General features: G+C 35.6%; 3 protein-coding genes and 1 long non-coding RNA gene across 4 annotated transcripts in view; 1 reads left to right on the top strand and 3 right to left on the bottom strand.

Annotated features, from left to right (window-relative positions):
• Positions 1-761: 761 nt before the first annotated feature.
• On the top strand, positions 762-7,744 carry LOC105128196 (protein BREVIS RADIX-like). The gene is made up of 7 exons (XM_011029755.1): positions 762-1,097; positions 1,658-1,866; positions 3,114-3,260; positions 5,322-5,713; positions 5,880-6,009; positions 6,506-6,873; positions 7,187-7,744. Exons 3-7 carry the CDS (start codon positions 3,141-3,143, stop codon positions 7,263-7,265), a joined length of 1,089 nt encoding a protein of 362 aa, XP_011028057.1. The 5' UTR covers positions 762-1,097; positions 1,658-1,866; positions 3,114-3,140; the 3' UTR covers positions 7,266-7,744.
• A 1,261-nt stretch (positions 7,745-9,005) lies between these two features.
• On the bottom strand, positions 9,006-13,573 carry LOC105128194 (Protein kinase superfamily protein). Its single transcript, XM_011029753.1, has 16 exons — positions 13,148-13,573; positions 12,988-13,066; positions 12,793-12,861; positions 12,617-12,706; positions 12,382-12,520; positions 12,097-12,199; positions 11,952-12,004; positions 11,783-11,849; positions 11,581-11,689; positions 11,191-11,256; positions 10,942-11,010; positions 10,739-10,802; positions 10,507-10,623; positions 10,267-10,298; positions 9,678-9,753; positions 9,006-9,476 (listed from the first exon to the last, which is right to left on the bottom strand). Exons 1-16 carry the CDS (start codon positions 13,153-13,155, stop codon positions 9,259-9,261), a joined length of 1,359 nt encoding a protein of 452 aa, XP_011028055.1. The 5' UTR covers positions 13,156-13,573; the 3' UTR covers positions 9,006-9,258.
• LOC105128195 (uncharacterized) lies at positions 13,361-15,052 on the bottom strand. The gene is made up of 4 exons (XM_011029754.1): positions 14,904-15,052; positions 13,919-14,198; positions 13,797-13,845; positions 13,361-13,715 (listed from the first exon to the last, which is right to left on the bottom strand). Exon 2 carries the CDS (start codon positions 14,129-14,131, stop codon positions 14,006-14,008), a length of 126 nt encoding a protein of 41 aa, XP_011028056.1. The 5' UTR covers positions 14,132-14,198; positions 14,904-15,052; the 3' UTR covers positions 13,361-13,715; positions 13,797-13,845; positions 13,919-14,005.
• Positions 15,053-18,903: 3,851 nt separating this feature from the next.
• The window catches only part of LOC105128192 (uncharacterized), a 7,398-nt gene continuing 5,470 nt past the window's right edge, over positions 18,904-20,831 (bottom strand). Inside the window, exons 5-6 of the long non-coding RNA XR_842807.1 lie at positions 19,370-19,580; positions 18,904-19,274 (exon numbers count right to left, since the gene is read on the bottom strand). This is a non-coding gene — a long non-coding RNA (uncharacterized LOC105128192). The remainder of the gene's footprint in view (positions 19,275-19,369; positions 19,581-20,831) is intronic.

Genomic DNA, 20,831 nt, shown 5'->3' with positions numbered 1-20,831 from the left:
CCCCTCCCTTTTTTTTTCTTTCCTATATATATATATATATATATATAATATTTATTTATTTATTTATTCAACCAAGCATTTCTGGGCTTCTCATGGAACCATCTCCTCCAAATAAAATAAATAAATCACAAGAAACCATCTTATTCATCATTTGGACTGCCTATAATCTTCAATGGAGTTCATCAATTATAATCATATGATCTACATAAAACAATCGCATTACTATATTTTTAGCATACTCTTTTACCATATATATTGAAATTATATTCATAGATAGCATCTTCACTATTAAATTAGATAATTTCAAATAATGGTGGTTATTTTTAAAGTGTGTTTTGGATGAAAATATATTAAAATATATTTTTTTAAAAGCATGAAAATATATTTCTTTAAAATAATTTTTGATATTAGCTATTAAAATAGTCTACAATACAACAAAAAATAAAAAAATTTATATATTTTTTTAAAGAATTAAATTGTAAAAAGAAACAGTTATTTTTGTTAGTCAAATGATAATTTTTTTTTTCCCGGTATCTGACAGGATTTGAACCTTGATATAAAAATTAATTAATTAATTAATAGAATTGGCACTGTGATGGTCTACAAGTTTAATTTAATTTTTTGTGGTCGTCGACACAAAAGCAACCCATTATCCTGCGTGGACACACTTTAGCCGTTAAGTAACGTCCGAGATCGACGACGTCAAGTCCCTCTCTCTGCTATATAAATACGAGGATCCCCAATTGTTCCTTTCCCTTGTCTGTAAGTTTCTCACTTTAAATACTTGCAGAAGAATCGTTGAAAACGTACTGAACTCGGGAGGGAAGCTCCGAATCCGATACATCTTGCTGATATATCGCTGCATTTTGTATCGGTGGAGGCCTTTTTTATTTTCATCTCACCCTCCTAGCAAGCTATACATAGCAAGCAAAGAGTTCTTTTCTTTGTTTCTTTCTTCTCGAGTCGCTCTAAGTTATCAGCGAAATTAAAGGGATTCTGGTTGCGGCAGTGAAGAGAAAATTGATTACATGAAGATTTGTTAGAAGATTTTATGGTATCGTCTTACAATCTGTTTAAAAGGGAAAGGAAGATTCAAGGTGGGCTAAAAAGAATGCTGTTCTCTGCTGCCATTTGGTCTCATTTTACTCTGGTTTTTTTGCAACTCGGAGCTGTATCTAACTCCCCCCCACCACACGCACACACAAACAGAAAATCAGTTCTTATGAGACATGAATTAAGTTGATGAAGTTAACAGTTTTCATATCTTTTTTTCTGCTCCCCTCTCTCACCTTCTAAACATAGCATATTTTTTAGTTTCTCACTTTGTTTTAAAGATTTTTGATTCGCATATTCTGGGCAAGTAGTTCCATAGTACGTTTGCAAGTTTCAATTCGTCCCTTTTCTTTTCTTGGTATTTCTTTTTAAGCTTTCTTAGCAACCAAACAGAGCATAGCTTTACTCTATGTAAGTTCCTAGCTCTTTTAATGATTTAGACTCAACCCACTCAGTTTAGTCCTGAAAAGATGTCGGATCGTGCTGTTGTAAGTTCTCGAGGGACAATTTTATGTGGCCTTGCTTGTCTTATAGGCATTTCTTTCTATGCACTGTTTTTTTTCTTTTTCTTGGGGGGGTCTGAATTGATGTTGTCTTATTGCAGTTTATTTGGAAGGAGGCGAGCAGTAGAGGGATATAAAAGCAAGTGATTAAGTTAAGCATATATCTAACTGGAAACAAAGGACTGCTCGAGATTTATGAAGGATCAGTACATGGTGTAAAGCAGACAGCTAAGAGAGAAACAGGAACAGCAAACAGCAGCGGCAGCAGTTGAGTGTTGAGTGTTTTGTTTCGGGGTAATCTTTGCTTTAGGTAAGTCGTTTTCAGAATAATAATGACGCAATACTTTATTTTTATGTTTAATCAAGCATGAAACAAATATCAATGTTGCTTACTCTTCCCCTTCTTAAATATTCCCCCGTCTCCCTGTCTATTCAGCTACCCCTTTCCAGGGCGCTTGACATTGCAGTTTATAAAATAATGTTTCTTTAAAATCAATTTTTTTTCTTGAAATTAATTTTTCTGCACAGGACACTTCATTTCTTTGGTGTTTTTTCTTCCTTCATGGATTATTATCGAATGGTAGGGGTAGCTCCTATATATATATATATGATTCAATGGACTGTCTTTTTTAAAGGGTTTGTCAGAAACTTCGGCATACACAATTTTGATTCTTTATTGGGTTTGTAGATTAAAGCATGAACATCACGGTCTATCTAATTAGACCACTTTCAAATGGGGCTATGTCCCCATTTTGTTTTCACTTTTCATTATTGACTCACTATTTTATCCCTCCATTTTCTTTCTACTTCTCCGATCCCGAGCTTCTCTTTATTCTTTAGCCCTTTTGTCCTTCCCCAAAAACGCCCCATTTTCCCTTGAAATTCGAGGACAAAAATCATATCTTTAGATTCTTGCTTATAATGGTCCAGTTCATTTGGATTAAGTTTCCATCATTTGTTTCTGGACAACGATTGCTTTGTCTTTATTCCCTTTGGTTTTTTGGGCATCTAATTCCTTTTTATTGGAATGGGCTCTCTCTCTCTCTCTCTGGGCATCGATTGTGCTTTTCTATCTGCGTCCCTTCAAACAAATAGAAACACATTGGAGTAACGCACCAGGGTAAGAAGTTAGGGCCCATAGAAGGCAAACGCATCATCAAATAGAGATAAGAATGTTCTATTGTCCGATCAATTTGTCCACATCTACCCTTCATGGTTGTGATGGTAATCTGACTCTTGGAGAGCATAATAGAATAGATACCTCCTTGCGACTTACTAGTTGGATTTTTTCTATTCAATTTCAAGGTGGAAGCTCCTAATTAAATCGTTAAAAACCATGCCATGCCTTGGGTATGGTTCATACGTACTAGCATTAATCAGCTCAGATTATCAGCTTTTAATTTTTTTCTGTGAGGGATTGAATAAAAATTGATTGGATGACCAAATCTCATTGCCATCATTGTTTCTGAAAACAGTAATAAAGCAAAAAAACCAAAGGAGACAAGCATAGAAATAATTGTCAGCACAATAACAAGGGTGTAATAATGTCTTTTGCAGGGATAAGAAGAAGGAGAAGAAGAGAAAATGTTTACGTGCATAGCGTGTACCAAGCCGGTGGCAGAGGATGGACGAGGAGAAGAAGGAGGAGCGCGTGGAAGTGGTACCCCAAGTACAAAAGAAGCCGTCAAGAGCCTCACTTCACAGGTCCCACTTTACTTCTATCCCTTATTATTATTATTATTACCAGGCTAAATTTCATTTTTATCCTTGTATGCTCTCCAATTTCTTTCCTCCGTTCCTCCAATTTAAAATCTTCTAATGTTACTTTCGTAATTTCAGTATTCGTAAATTCCTTTTTTTTAGCTGAAATCCTTCTCTCATTTTACCCTCTCAAATTCCTCTCTCTCTCTCTCTCTATATATATAAAAATATAATACTTAAAGATCTAAAAAGAAGCTCTATACATTTATATATGCACCCAGAGAAAGAGACATGAACGCTGTCTGAGTGTTAGAATTTATGCTCATTTAAGCGAAGAAACAAAGTTGTAAGATGGCATTGATGAAGCGGGGGGTCCAAGTTGGGAGGACACGGCCCCATCCCTTCACTTCTCTTGGCATCTTTCACATGTCTGTCCATGGTCTCCTCTTGCTAACCAAATTTAGGCAATAGTAAATTATAATATATTTTACCTGGCTAGGCTGACAAGGTAGTTTTTGTGTGTACGGCCTACTGATATATTGGGCGGTCTTCTTTATTTGGCCCCGCGTGGTTGCCTATTGCTTGCTGACTGGATGATACACAACACCCTTCATTCTCCTGTCTTTTTTGCCCCTTCCTTTTCTTTTTGAATTTATCATGTTATTCCATGCATGATCTCTTACTGCTACTGTTACTTATATAGATTTGCAGTGGTAACCCACTTCCAATTTCTTTTTTTTTTTAAAAAAAAAAAAGAAGAAAGAAAAACCCTGAAATGCTCGTGATAACAAATAAATATAAATTTTGGAAAACTCTCGTAACATTATGCTGGCCAAGTTTGTTGTCATAGAATATGTAATTGAAGGACCCCATATTTCCACAGTGAGCAACAGTGGGATCTTTAGGAAAGGACTCGTGATATTTAAGAAAAGACACTTAATTGTCCTTGATCTGACCCACCATTGAATTCTTGTCCTTCCACTATGCATCGAAAGCTCAATATATCATATAGTAGCATGGTTAAAGGAAGAATCTGCCTGCTCTGCTAATGAGCAGTGAAACGAGGCTGGCGTCTAATAGTTTGCAGCAGAAAAGTACATAGCGATTTGTTGACTCTGGTCACCTTGCAGTATTCACCGCTGCAATTGTTTTTTGAAGAAAAATTCTCATGTTTCACCTTGTGCCCTTGTCTCTACCTTTCAAAAGCACAGCTAGTTAATGTTTATTCACCCAATGCGATGATTCAGTCTAAACTTTGCAGTCATCTTCTGTGACAGGCCATTACTTCATTCTGGAACAAGGGGTGCCTTTATTCAAATGAGAAATATTTGTAGTCTTGCTTGCAAATTACTCTTAATAGTTGTCTGGACTCCATAGGTTGCAAAAATTTACAAATCAGTGAGGCACCATCAAATCTGCTCTGTTGAATATGAAATCAATTCCAACCAACAGGCGCATAAATATTTGTAACCGTGTGTAAATGTGAAGCATTTACGCATTAGCCTCCTTAATCGTGTTAAGTAGGCTGAAATATTTCTGCTGCCATTTATATTCAGGCATCAGACATTTTTGAGGAACAGCAGAACCTTAGGATTTCTTTACTTCTTTGATGAAATTGCCAATTAATTGCTGGCATGATTGGATTCAAACCCTTTGATGCATCTGATTTCATTCTGTTCTTTTTTAACAAGCATCAACTTGATCCTTTGCCAAATGACCATGCATCACTTCATTAGATTAAAAGTCCAATTCCTTTCCTTTCCAGTAATATGTATTAGAGTTGATATGAAGCTGCATGATTTTCCAGCATTTTATGACAGTCTAAAGAAAGCAACCTGAGTTATGTTGAGTTTGTATCTATGTGCAGCAAACATATGAAAAAATAAAATGAAATTGAAGTTGCACATCCTTTTCACGACCTCCCTCGAGCTTTCTTCTTTTACAATTTTTTTGTCTGTACTGTAAACTTAATTGTGCGACTTCCAAATATTTCAGTTTTTTAATGAATGATATATCATAACTCTTTTGCAATTCCAATCAACCAAGTATTTCAATGATGTACAGATCAAGGACATGGCACTGAAAATGTCTGGTGCTTACAAGCAATGCAAGCCCTGCACAAGTCCCAGCAGCTACAAGAAAGGACAGCGACCTTACCCTGACTTTGATGCAGCTTCAGAAGGGGTTCCATACCCCTATTTTGGAGGTGGAAGCTCAAGCTCAACCCCAGCCTGGGACTTTACTACTCCCAAACACAATCGAGGTACTAGAGCTGAATCTAGGTTTTCTACATTGTATGGTGGAGACCGGACCCCTGGAGGAGCAGAGTCTTGTGATGTGGTGCTGGAGGATGAGGATGAGCCCAAGGAATGGATGGCACAGGTGGAGCCAGGTGTTCACATTACTTTCGTGTCTCTCCCTAATGGGGGAAATGATCTAAAGCGTATTCGCTTCAGGTGTGCATCAGCTATCCTTAACATACTGTCTTGAGCCTATACTTCTAGTAGCATATATTAGTTCAAATCCAAACAGATAAATGAACTAAAAAAAGAATAGATAGATTATTTCTGTTTGGCTAGTATAAGCACAAACTGACATTACTCAGGCATTTGGGTTTTGAAGCCGAGAGATGTTTAATAAGTGGCAAGCTCAGCTATGGTGGGGTGAGAACTATGACAGAATCACGGAGCTCTATAATGTCCAGAGATTTAATCGTCAAGCTCTTCACACTCCCCCGAGGTGTGAGGATGAGGTAAATCTCTTCTATCTTAATTTGCCGCTTAAAAAATCCTCTAGAAATAGTGGATCGATGAGTTGAGTTGCAATACATTTCCATTTCCAGCTTCCTTGACCATGAACGTAATCATTTTTAAGCCCCAACCATTTTAAAGCACTATGGGGATAAAAAAAAAATATATATCCATGAGCTTCTAGCATGTGAACCAAGGGATTCTAGTGCCCTTGTTTGTAACCAGTCTCATTTCTAGCTGACAAGACATTGGGATATAAATGGCATCCCAAAACCTTACTATGAAAAGATGGTTTTTGGAGACATTTTTGTAACAATTGCCTTTTTCATGCTTTCCCCTTCTCCTTTTCCTCTCTTTTTTTTTTTAAAAAAAATAAAAAAATATCTTCTTTTGATTTTTCACATAACTACTATGTATTGAAGTTCCTCGTCATATTATAGGAAAAAAAAATCTCAGCATCTTAAAAAAATTACTGACCAATAATTTTTTCTTAATCAGCAAAGAGATTCCTCCTACTCAAGGATGGAATCTGCAAGGGAAAGCCCTATGGCTCCATCTTTTACCCCAAGAAACTACTATAAACCTGCTGGAAGTAAAGGTTATTTCCCATCTGATACTATGGACCAAGGTGGCAGCCATCACTACCACGCTGGTTCAAGTAGCTATGGTATGGGGGGGCCAAGATTCGAGGCATCTTCTTTAGAGGCATCACGGACAACTACATCATCTAGAGATGAGCCTTCTATTTCAGTTAGCAATGCCAGTGACCTGGAGACAGAATGGGTTGAGCAAGATGAGCCAGGGGTTTACATCACAATCAGACAATTAGCCGATGGCACTAGGGAGCTCAGGCGTGTCAGATTCAGGTAATGGAAATCCTTATTTATTCACATTTCAAGTTGCATCTTTTTTGGTGGCAGAAACTATTGAAGGAAAACTTATTTTAAAGTTCTGATGTTTTCTTTGAGCCGTCCCTTCATTAGCACCTGATGCAAATACAACATGAAAGATAAGAATTTAAAAATGGTTTGGTTTTTGTGTTTGTAAGAAAAGTGTTTTTTCTGGTTTTCGTTTTAGGTTGGTGTTATGATATTGTCTTCATCTGAATCAAGTTTGATGACTACCATATATAACGTCTATATTCCATTGACATCCTGTCTTTGTTTCTGATGTTCACAGCCGCGAACAATTCGGAGAAGTGCACGCGAAGACATGGTGGGAACAGAATAGAGAAAGAATACAAGCTCAGTACCTATAAAGCATGGTTTCCCACCACCCAAATTGCTGTCTAGTAAAGGATTGATGGTGCAGCTGGATATCCTTCCCCCCCAAAAGCAAAACAAAACCCATTCAGTTTCGTTTTTCAAGGTCTCTACAGAAAATGGACTTGCCACCACCTTGGATGGTCACACCACTGAACTGACGGTATTTCTTCATTCTAAGGGCCGAATTATGTCTTACCATCACTTGTGGTGATGAATCCATTTTTCGTGATGGTATATTTCCCCTGGAATGTCCTAACGTGTCCAATTTTTGTCTCTATTGTTTGTCCCGGTCACAATTTTATTACAACTATTTTTTTAGGGCCTCTGGTTTTTCCCTCCCGAAGACATGTATTAGTCTTCATGCTTTTCTGGGGTTGTTTGGCTCGTAATTTACTTATTATCAGAGCTTGTCCTCTGCAACACACTGTTTTTATAAAGAAAGGAATTGAATGATATCATTTATTGTTATAAAGAGTGCATATTTGACAAGTTCATCCTTGACATGGATGTGATCATTTGTTGCTGTTACAAGAGTAGCCGTCGTTACGGTCCCACGTTTCCAAGGGCGTGCACCGCGCATGTAAGAAGATTGCTTAGGCAAGAAAGCTGGCAGCTCTAGTACTCTCCAAGATTTTTTAAATATTCTTTTCTTATCAGCAAAATTATAGAAAACATAAAAAAATAAATTCAAATTATTTTTTAAAATATTTTTGAAACACGCTATGCTACTAATATGTACGGACGGTAATTTGTGGGTTTAAATCCAGGCCGTCAGGTGGCGAATAATTACAGGTTTACAATAAAAAATTAGTAGCCTGAATGCAAATGAGAAGTGTGCTGGAGGTTCTGGGATGGAGCTTATTATTTCGACAACAATAATTCTGGCTTGGCTTGGCTTGTAAAGGGGTTAATTAAATTAGAGACTAACCTTCAGGCCTTGTACTCTCTCGCTAGCTGTATGCTTAAACATACCTTTAGCTGAACAAACTTATGTACGGACGTTTGGTCCATTTTAGTGAACCAGCTAATCCTTGTGCGTAAATTGAAATTATTATCCATAAAGAAGGATCTGGATCTTCTTGCTCTCCTGCTAGGGAGACCTAGAAACCTTAACCAAGTGATTTGTTTTTTTTTATAACTCTTGCAATGCACCTCACCGGAGTATTTGATCAAACGGAATTCCTATCTGCCGTCTTATCAGAGCATCTTGTTACAGCGAGCAACCATATTCTGATCTCCAGGCTTCCTCTTGCCATTTGGCTTGATACCATTGTGTCTGAATCTTTTCCCAAAATAAACTTAAGGTACCGTACCACAAACCTACCAGAAAGATCTCCAATCCTAACATATTTGAAATCAGAGCCTACATTTATGTAAACTTGGAAAGAAAAGACCTACCTGGGTTGAGAAGGCTAAACTATAATCTAGATTCGGACACAATTTTTATCGTATTCCTTGTATTGCTCTTAAGAAATCACGATCTGAAATATCGATCAGCGAGGAGGCCCGGTTCTTGCCCCCATCTGCTTTATAGAATGCAGATACTTCCTCGTAAACCAAATCGGTCAAACGCTAACCATCCCCGACAGCACAACAGCACCTAGCAAGCTCCCTCCTCATCCTGCCAGGCGTTGCCAGCTGAACGCAAAAGGTGCGGGAGGAAACACCCAAGACCACGAGAAATTGCTTGGCAAAAGATAGACGGAAGCATATCTCAAAGCAAATTTCATTAACAAATCAAACTCATTCCTCATACAGGCGAAGACGCCATTTATTTATTAATAATAGTATCAATGTCAATACGTGTCATCAAAATAACGGCAAACAAACGAAGGTCAGAACACAACATGAGCAGCACCCCTCTTATGCAGGTAGGTTTTGCTTGGAGACACGCACCACAATATATATATCACTCATATAACTATGAACTTTCTTAATAGCATATCACGAAATAACAGTATAATCTCTGAAAAGAGCCTTTCCTTTTCATCCCACAACCTTCCTTGGATAGTTTCTGCCATGTTGGAACTGTTGGGTTGGCCTAAGAAACATCCCACCAGATTCTCCAGTCCACTGTACTCCAGCCTTCATAGGAGGTGGCTTGGGCTGTCCCAGAGACTGCCGACGAGAGGCAATTGTCATGCTTGCAAGCTTATCAGCTGTTTCTGATACTCCACGTGCAACTCTCCCTTTGCTCATAAATGCTGCCAACCAACATAGCTTCAATTTAATTTTTGAGATGTACATATTTGTTAACCGAACATTAGCCTGGTTTACAAAAAATCTAGAAGGACAATTCATACAAGGTTGTCTATTCTATATTTACTCGATTATCAAATGGGATTCCCAATATTCTATATTTGGCCAGGTCCTAACTCATCCAATGATTACAGTAAGAGAATTACTTGGGCTTTTCCTCCCTGGTGGTTGATATCTTGGTTTTGTAGAGCTCTTCAAGGACTTGTCAGGCTTACGTGAATCCTGCCAGTAAATGAAGCAAATCCAAATCAATACTACAGAAGATATAATGCAATTCTGTCCAAGGATAAAAGACATTGAATTTATTCAACCATGAGTTCCGAATACTCAGAAGATACAATGCATGTGGTCCTCAGAACTTGAGACCCCATTGAGCTACAAACTCATTATCAGGAATCCCCACAGCTCAATTATCTAAGCAGATGGTTAAAAGCACTTGCAATTCATGGACGAACAGAAATCTAATTGGTCAAGTCCAAAGGTAGTCTTAATAGTTCACGATCAATTTTGTCAAATTCAATGGAGACTTGACTATAATTATGAGAAAGAAAGAAAAAAACAAAGAAAGATGATCCAAATATATACAACAAACAGGAAGTGCAAGGCTACCAGTACACAATATCCAAATCAGATAACATTTGAGCACCAATACATCCGAAAACAAAAGATAATAGACCATGCAGATGACAACGGAAAAGATATGCAGTCCATGGGGTCCCTCAAACAGATGCATACCTGGTTAACCATATCCAGCTTGCGTTGTACCCCTGCCAGAGGGATAAAAAAGAAAAAAAACATCTTTATGTTAGCATATAGCTACAAATGCAGTCAAGACTTGGCAAACAATGCAAGGTTTGCTTTGAACTTCATGTAAATTAACATTGCAATGAAACCATGCACACAATTATCTAAACCATATTATCTTAATGTTTATCACGGAGAACTGTAGTTGAATTTTTTTAGAAAAAATATAACCTGTACTCAAAGAAGCATGTAACTTTGGAGAAGGAAAACTGTTAGTAAGCTTAGAATTGGACAAAGCCCCTGGTAAACTCCTCGCACATTGTTGCTCCAATCCTCCCTTTGTTCCAGCTGCATGCAAGTGAATAATTATGTTCACGTAAGATTCTTGAAGTGAAGAACTCTTGGAAATGCTTTTGGCAGTCATCTTCATGAAACCAACAACAATGCAAGATAAAAGACAAACCAGATGTAGGTGTTCTTGTGATGGCTGCTCTGGGGCGCAGGGATGGAGGAACATAGAAACAACTCTGCCAAAACAAATTATAGCCCAACGAATTTGGTGATTGAAACAACAATTGTGCAAATCACTAACATAAATAGCACATGCACATGCACACACATACATGGCAATCCTGTTTCAAGCTATAAAGACACAAAAGAGGCTACCTGAAAGAAGGGATGTTGTAGAGCATCTGCAGCTGATGGCCTCGCGCAAGGATCCCAGGAGCAAAGCGACTAGATTCAAAAGAGAAAGGAACAAATAAGAAAGGACGGGTAAAGAAGGGTCATTAAGAATAATTTTCTAATCCAACATTATTTTTAGAAAATATAGTGCTTGCTTGCAAGGGGAAAAAAGAAAAGAAAAGAAAAGAAAAATCAGAGAAAGGAACCATAGTCTCTACATATATTACCAACCTTGATAAGGTTGATTGCATCCTCGCTTACTGATGGGATAAGTGTGGGAAGGTGAACACCAGCAAACTGCAGTCTCAAATTATACAATCAAAATTTCAGACTCCTAATCTTGCATCATATATGGTTAATTCATAAATTGACATGGATGGTTTCAAATATTAATACTATTCCAAGAATCATGTCCAAGCAATAGATGGTATATTCACCATGTTTGAATGATAGTAACAAATTGAATGATAGTAACAAATATTAGCAAAATTCACAATTGCACATTACAAAGGCCATCATTCTATCATTTAGAAAACAATAGATTTCTTGTCTCATTGGACCCACAAACCCCAAGGCAAAAGTATCTACTGCTGAAAGAAGAGAAAAATAAGAAAATTTGACCTGTGGAAATTGGTAGTTAATAGCCCTTGCAAGATTAAGCCCATCAGCCCAAGTGTCAGTTGTTGGACTGCCTATCACACTGCATATTTTGTAGATCTCATCTGCTTCACTGTCCATAAACGAGAAAAGTTTAAACACCAGAAACTGACTAGCCCGTTATGAACTAAATTATTGTCAGCTATTATTTAATTCAGATCCATACCTGGTACCAGGAAAAAGCGGTCGAAGGGTGAATAACTCAGCCATGATGGCACCCATTGCCCACATATCTGTGGAAGATATATATATTAGTTCTAGTAAACATTATGTAAGGTCGTTTGTGATCATTAATTAATGGTTAGAACATAATCTCATGTTTGTCCGATACTAACCAACTTTAGAACTGTACAGGTATGACTGAAGCAACACTTCAGGTGCTCTATACCTAGAATTTTGAGACAGAAGACAGTGAGAAACAGCAGTGGACATCTGCCATCCATTTCAAGAAAAAAAATATGAAGGCAAAAGATGACATACCACCGTGTGGAGACATACTCCGTAAATGGGGGGAGTGAATTGACTTCTCGTGCAAGACCAAAATCAGCAATTTTAATTATGGATTTTGAGACCAACAAATTCTCTGTCAAAAGGTCAAACAAACAATACTCAGACATGGATTACAAAAACTAGAAGCATTAAGAGCAGACCACAAGAATAAACACAATCAGTTAAAGAAGTATGTTAAGCTGTTAAAACATCCAGTCACCAACTTGCCATGAAAACTCCTGAAGCAAAAGCAGAATCTTGACCAATAACAGTTACCTGGCTTAAGGTCACGATGAAAATACCCCCGCTGGTGCATGTAAGCAAGACCTTGAAATACTTGAAAACACCAATTCCTCACTTCAGCTTCTGAAAATAGCTTTTCCCTGTCTTTAATAAGTTGATAAAGGTTGCATTCCTGAAACAAAACAAAATGATAAAAAGTATGCAAAAAGTGGATTTATAAAAAAAGCAAGAAATCCCAAAATTAAAAAAAAAATTAAAAAAAAATTACCATGTACTCAAAAACAAAATATAAAATGTCATTTTCCCGGATTACTTCTTTGAGCTTCACAATATTCAGATGATTCATTTTCCGCAGTGACTGACACAAGGAGACAGCCCATTAATTGATGAAAGACAAATAGCAAAGCTCAAAACAAAAAAGAAGAAAAAAGTTCATCATACTACCTTCACTTCTCTCAAATTCACACACTCTTCCCATGAGTAATATTTCTTCTTCATCTTTTTAATTGCCACCTGTTAGTTGTTAGCAAGAACACGAGATTCAGTTAAATCAGGACAATCCTTAGCTTTTCAGGAGCAATACTAATACCAGCTAACAAATACCAGATTAGCTGGAACGGAAAGTAACAATGCACTTACAACTTCACCAGATTGCTTATTAATTGCTCTCCACACACTCCCAAATGTTCCATCACCAACTTCCTTGATTAACTTGTACCTACATGAGGTTCCCAAAAAGGTTACTCGGGGATTGACAATCAGCACTGGTTAAGGTAGAAGTCACAGGAAAATAACATACCTTTCCATATTTCTTGTGGAACAAAAAAAAGCTCTTTCTTTATTTGCAGATAGTATGACACTTAGTAAGGCTATTTGACATTTATGGTAGACAATCTAATAGAAACTGTAAAATTTGAACAAGCTGCCTTGGTGGACCAGCTAATTTTATGTGGAGAAAACTGAGCACACAAAACAAGAATGTTTAGGATGAACGAGCTTCCTGGCCTTATTCATTGATAGAACCACAGCTTCGAGGCAATATGAAGTCATGGATGGAAGATCCATAAGAAAACCACAAAGCATATTGACAAAACTCAGAACCAACCAGAATGATTGTTCTAGCCAACAGGACAATCCCACTAAGCTTAAGACAGTCACCCAAGGGTTCAAACGCAAAATAAGCTAACTCATCTATGTTATGTAGAAATCGTTCGGTGAACCGATAACTCCACAATCTAACAAGTACCCATCAGGCGCAACAAAGAAATGTAGCTAAGAACTGTACATTCTGCACCAACTTGACGTGATGGTTTTATCTAAATTGACTACTTAAGCAGCTTTCAACAGAATCGTCGCAGACTTTAGCCCTGCAAAAATGCCAGAGAGATTAGAGCAATGAAGCAGAGTAGATAAACTTAGCAAGCAAGCAAACAAAAAAGAAGATATACCCCAGAAGGCGTGCCAAGAACTCCAACTGGATGTTGTATCAGCAATGCACTGCAAATGAAAGAATCTGTTAGACAAAACCTAGAATAAGGCATTGGTCAAAGGACATGTATGGGTTGCTTACTTGACCAAGTGCACCAAAGATCCAACACCTCTCTCAGAAAAATTTTGCATCACGCCTCTATATTGTTCATTAAAAAGAAAGCAACCACTAAGTGCAATTGACAAAGGAAACCAACAGAAAATCTCCAAGGATGAGAAACCGCCAATCGAGCACTTCTTGGAATGAAAAAACCCGATGCTGGAAGCAATTTGACCAGAAGCACGCTTTCTCCATGTCTTAAGGAAGGAAACTAAGCTGTCTAAATCTGAACCCAGCAGAACCTAAAAGAATAGAATACTACCTGTAAGTAAAAATAGTGAAACCATCCAATTTCATCAGTAACAGCAATTTACAACTCCAAGAAGAAAAATGAAACATGTATAACATGTTTTATGCACATATATAACCACCACGGACAAATCAAATGGACTGACATCAACGTATATGTTGGATTTATCTTGAGACAAGAAGCATTTCGCATTGAACATGCTCTAAGCTAAGAATTATTTCGTCTTATATTCCTTTCTTCTTTATTTAAAGTGAATAAAAGAGAGAGTAAGATTCCTTCCTTTTCGTCTCAATCAATTCAAAACACAAATAACTATAGCCCAGATCAATAAAAGCTCAATGGATTCGCATTACATAAAGTGCTAACAGCAAAACAATATGTATAAATTCAATAGATCACGTGCATCATTCAACATTCCTAGAGTCAAAAATCATAATCAAGAAAGTTAAATAGCATGCCAGTTTAACCTAGCCAGCACACTGATTTATCAAAAAATAAAACCTAATTGATCAGCTAGAATCAAAATCCCCAAACATCTTAAAATCAAATCTTTAATACTTTAAAATTCTTTAAAGAAATCACAAATCTCTAATCAGAAACCCTGATTCAAACCAACAATAGATCTGACTCGATCTGATCAGATCCAATCCAAATCGAACAACAAAAACACAAAAAGAAGAAAGAAATCGAGACAGAGAGAGAGAGAGAGGTGAAAACCTGAAAGCCAAGCGGCATAAGAACCGTCGCTGAGGACGGATGAGAAGGAATCCAGAGCTTCTATTTCTCTCTCTAAATATTAGTTTATTTCTCTGGAGTGAGAAACACAAAACTTTTGCACAAGAAAAACTACAGGCGCACCCTCGCTCGTTCACTGCCACCAAATACCTAATAATATCCTCCTCTGTCCTCCTTTTATTTCTCCTGCTTACCAAGAAAATACCTATTTTCCTATCACAAGGTGGTGGTGGCCCCCATTTTTATTTTATCTCTCATTTCCAGTTGGCTCATTTTTTACGATTTTTCTTTTTTAAAAAAAAACAAAAATTAAGAGAAAAATAAATAATAAAAAAAGGTTTCTGTTCTTGCGATTCTATCCTATAATCGTTACGTATAGTCTTATTCTAACGCACCCGGAAGTTTTAAATGGTGGGGGACAGACGACATCTTCGTTTCATTGGTTTGTCCACGTGGGACGTTTATCACTGCACCACCTCACATCCTTGGTTTTACCGTGATTGTAAACAGACACAAACAAAAAAAACATACTGATTCATTTTACCTTTTCCTTTCTATTTGCCTGCGATGATTTGATTTCTCCTTTATTTATATTTTAATATAAAGTGTTTGGGAGTGATTAAATCTTTTTTTTTTCATTGTAAAGAAGATTTTTTAGTTTGAGTGAGAGACTTTGTTTCTGCATTTTAAAATATTTTTTGAAAAACTTCAAAAATTTATTTTTTTTATTTTTTAAACAAATATATTTTTAATATTTTTTAATCATTTTGATATATCGATATGAAAATAATTTTTAAAAAATAAAAAATATTATTAACATATATTTTAATACAAATAATTATTTAAAAATAATTATAATTATATTTCTAAACAAACTATAAAATTTCCTAAATAATAAAGATTCTAGAGTAATAATATTTACTCCTTCGCAACTAAGTAATTCGTTGGTGTCTTGTGATTGGTTAAAAGATAGAGTTTTTATTTTTAATAAAATAAAAGGCTTAATTAGGAGTAAAAGAATAAAATAACATTAGTGTTATAACTTCTCACAAAGTTCGTGGTTTGCCACAGAGAAGACGAAAATTCTGTGAAAAGTATGTGATCTTGCTTAAAAATAATAAAACAATATAATCATTATTATTAAATCATAATAAAAACAAAGTTAATATGTATTTAATATGTAAATATAAATTAAAAACCTGTAAAATCAGACTTGATTTCATAGAATAATTATTAATATATGATTAGTTAAAAAATTATTTATAATGTTACGAATTTACATTATATTTTTTATAATATATCAAAAAAATGTTGTTAATAACGGAGAGTGAATTGAATTAAAAATGCAAATACTACGGGCTAGATGGATATTTTTCTGTGACAGGATGCGAGCCATATCCAGGCCGGAAAAGGACACGGCTCCAAGCAACTTTCCAGCAGCCACCAAATTAGGGACCGGCAATCATGAATTACATGATTTGAAATGGTAAGGTGGGTGGCTGGCTGCATATTCTATCTTATCTTTTGTGAATAAAATTCACACCTGAAATTCTTGTTTAAATGCGCAAACTGGGAATGTTCGGTGAGTGCTGACGTGTCGGGATTTGATTTCAAGGTGGCGCCACGAATTGGAGGGAGGGTTGTCAGGTGGTGAACCTGCACAACGCGTGCCTTGGATGGGGTTGCCTTTCCTTCAAGAAGGAACCATCTGGCTAAGGTTGCCTTCACACCCACAGAGGAGAGCTGTTTCTAGGTCGGTCGCTCCATCCACCAACTCGTCCTTGTTCTTACTTTACTTGCTAATCACTCCATATTATTAGCGCTTCTTATATTCTCTGGTACAGTTTTACCTTTCATGTTCTTAAATTTATTTTTATTGATTTTTAAAAAAATAAATCAAGTCGATGCCAAAATATATTCTTAAAATAATCTATAAAAAAATTAGTTTTGATTGGTCTAATTTGAGGGGGAAATTGGAAAAAAATGAAAATTAGCGTTTTTAATTTATGGTGAGCTAAGGGGAAAATACAATTTTGAATAAAACTTATAAAGATGCGAAGGTAGAGAAACTAGAAAAATAAAAAACATAAAAACAGAGATCGTTACTAAGGATCAAACCCAAGTGACAAACAAAATTACTTATATTTAAGGGTATATTTCTCGTACAAATTAACTGATTTAAACATTGAAAGAGCTCTAGCCCAACTTGTTCACAAGTATTCATGGTCTTTGAGCCCAATAATCTGTCTCCAACATTGTAACCTAATTATTGGCCTTGCAAAAGCTATCATGAGACACCACATTATGAATTTTTTTTTATTTAAGTTATTTTAATGTCATGATTTAAATCATGAATTTATCTTGATTTTTAATATTCAAGTTATAAGGTTTTTATGCAAATATAGATTAAAAATTAAGTTATATTATTTTTTCTTTTTAAATTTTTTTCCAATGTTATTATTAGTATTATTATTATTTGATTAATTTGTTATCGGTGTTTATTGTTTTAAATATCTAGTTAAAATAAAACAAACTTATTTCATCTAGTTAAATTCATAACTCGAGTTATGAATTTTTTAAAAATATATTTGTGGCATTTAAACATTATTTTTATTACACACGAAACAAATTGCCTCTTGGTCCATAGCCCATACAAACTAATTAATTAATTGTTAATAGATAAATTGAATTTTGATTGAAGATAAATGGAAATGATAAGTTTTTTTATTAATGTGGGTGTTCAGATCAACTTATGTATATCTTGATTAATCTCACAGGACCTAAAATAAATAACTATATAAATCTTTAGTGGCCTTAAGAAGACTCGAACTCATAACTATTGAAGAGTAAATTCAAGATCTGACTAGTTGAGCTATCCCTCAAATGACAAGTATTTTTTTTAGATTAATGCAGGTGTACGAGTTAGCTTATGCGTATCTCGACTAATTCCATGAACCTTAAAGTTAACAATCATATAAATTTTAAGTGACTTTAATGTTTACGAGACTTGAACTGCTAATTTCAAGAAAATAAACTTAGAACTTTATTCATGAACCTTAAAGTTAACAATCATATAAACTTTAAGTGACTTTAATGTTTATGAGACTTGAACTGCTAATTTCAAAAAAATAAACTTAGAACTTAACTATCTAAGTTACACCCATCAGAGTTAATAATAAATATTTTTCTTATAGGTGGTGGAGGCAACTTGGTTTAATAAACTTGATTTAATTTGTGATTTAGATTATTGAGTTATATTATACAAAATGACATTTTTGTATTTTCATCTAAATTTAAATCTTGCATTAATTCAATACGTGAAATGTAATTCTTGAAAATAAAAGAAAAGTGAAATCGTAGAAGAGCTAGATTAATTTTGCCTTACATTAACGCATATGTTTCTCAGCTTATGTAGTTTCGATTTGTTTAGCAAAAGGAAGCTAGCTCTAGCTAGGAGATTAAAGCTTTTCACTTAAAGAATGATAACAAAAAGTCGAAAAGAGCAAATTAAGGTCGGAAAGAGCTAATCTTAATTTGCTCCACCCCGCAACTATACCTAATTTATCAATTAACTAAAACTAATTTTTCTATCAACCATCCCTTTATGTTTTAACTTTACCTTGATCCTCTTTCAAGATGGTTTTTTTTTTTCCTTATGAAAACCAATATTTGCATAATTATAGGACATCAGTTTGGAGTTTTAAAAAGAGGCTTAAATGATTATTTCTCTCTAACAGTTCATAGATAAACCTTGTTCACTGCGGTTTCATACGTATTTTTTCCCATCACTAATCATATAGTTTGATATTTAGAAGTGCCTTATGATTTTTGTAGGATAAACAAAATATTGTTGTTCTCCCTTTGAAGCTGCAGCTTAATGGCCTTTAACATTAACGGTCAGTTTTCCTCGAAAATGGATGAAAAACCATTTTGCAGGGTGATCGATTGAGGTAAAGTTGAAAAATAGAGGAGACCGAATACCTAATCTTCTAGGTTGGTTGATAAACCAGGTATAATCCTCTTGTCATTGAACATCACAAGGCAGACATCAGTGTTGGGTATTTTCGACGAGTTTCCAGTATAGTGATTCAAGAGACAGTAGCTACAAGTGCATAACTAAGGTAGACAAGCCAAACGAATTAAATGAGGCGCTGGCATTTATTCCGATAGCATAGTAAATTAAACCAGACACGAACACAGCACAGGAGATATATGATTGTTCTGCCGCAGTAGATCCATCTCCCTCTCAAAGGGTTCAAACGTGATGAAAAGCTTGAGAAGTCATGATTTAGTAGAGGAGCCTAACTTAATGCACTACTCAGCAATATAATCACAGCAACCCTGCAGGCGATGCTGCAATGGCACCCCAGCACAATTAGCCACCTTGTTAAGACAAATTATAATATAAGATATCGTTAGTTAAACTGGTAAATGGATACGTTAAGAACCTTGATCAGCTTCATCCCCTCTAGGGTCCCCGTCATTTTGTATCATCATGCAATACGCTTGATTTTGCAGTTCTAGCAGCTTGTTTTCGTTTTCTAACCTCAAAAGCTCTTCCATGAGTTTTTTCTTTTCTTGCATCCTGGGATCCTGGGGGACGTTTTGTCTCAATCGTGCAACCTCATCATGGAGGCTTCTAAGTTTATTTTGGCTATCCTGTTCGGGGAGGAAACTAAGTAGTATTAGTATATGATATAGCGATTCTGCGATTCATTAAAAGATAAGTAATACTACGGAAAAACCATTTCAACTGTAACGCTAGCATGCTGGCTGTAAATTAAGCAAGAAAAAGGCAAAATAAAAATAAACCATCTCCTCAACAATATCAGAGCTACTATATAAATGTCAGACATCTATATACTCTGCTAAAAGAAAAGAAGCAACAACTCTCCATTGACTCCAACAAAAGAAAAAAGAGGAAAAGATCATTTTATCAGATTTTCAGTTTCAATAAATGGATATGAGATGGGGATGGTCGAGGATTAGCGATGGAAAGATCTCCATACCTGATGGGATTCTCTCCTGTTCTGATTGATGGAGTGCAGCGGAAAAAATACAAAGAGCAAAAGATTTTAACATTTACTTTTCTTTTATATGCGCATAATTGATGTGACGATTTGAGTGAAGAACGGAAAGGAATGGCAGAGAAAGTGAAGGAGGTGTATGGATTCTGAAGGGGTCTTATGATTATAATGAAGAATTTGTGCAGACAAAGCCGCCGAACACAAAGAACTTTCGTTCTTGTTGTTGTTGCTGTTCCTTTATTAGACGGAAATGAAGGCAGCAGAATGACGGTGGATTTGCAGAATCGAAAACATAGTTGTCTTTAGAGTTTTCTTTTCAATCATGGGTTTGACACATCTTATGGAGAAAAGTTGTTTTGTAGGATTTTCTTTGATACGAGAATACATGCAGTGGATTTAAGGAGGCCTCCCTATATGCAATTAATTAATTGAGAAGGGCTCTGGGATAATAATAATAATAATAATAATAATAAAAGAAGTGTTAAAATAATTAAGATTAAATACAAAAAAAGGTTAAAATTTTGAATAATTTGTATATTATGAATGCTCAACCTTAACTTAAATACAAATAAAGTATATATAGATTAAACTGAAAGTATTATTCTACCCTTAATAAATAAGACTACATAAATATTATTTAACATCTTCTCTCAAACTCATGATGTGACAGCTACAATCATCGAGAGTTTACCAACTAGAAAACGAAAACAAGAGATGGAATGTGTCTTGATGAAGAAATCTGCAATCTGCAAGGAAGAAGGAACAAAAGGCAAAGCAATGGTGCCATGCTTGAGATGATGACGAGTAAGATGACAATCGATCTCAATGTGCTTAGTTCGCTCATAAAAAACCAAGTCGTGAGCAATCTGAATAGAATTTTGGT

The sequence above is a fragment of the Populus euphratica genome, unplaced genomic scaffold (genome assembly GCF_000495115.2).
Source record: "Populus euphratica unplaced genomic scaffold, PopEup_1.0 scaffold49.1, whole genome shotgun sequence".
Taxonomy (NCBI): domain Eukaryota; kingdom Viridiplantae; phylum Streptophyta; class Magnoliopsida; order Malpighiales; family Salicaceae; genus Populus; species Populus euphratica.
This window is presented reverse-complemented; position numbering and strand designations above follow the sequence as displayed.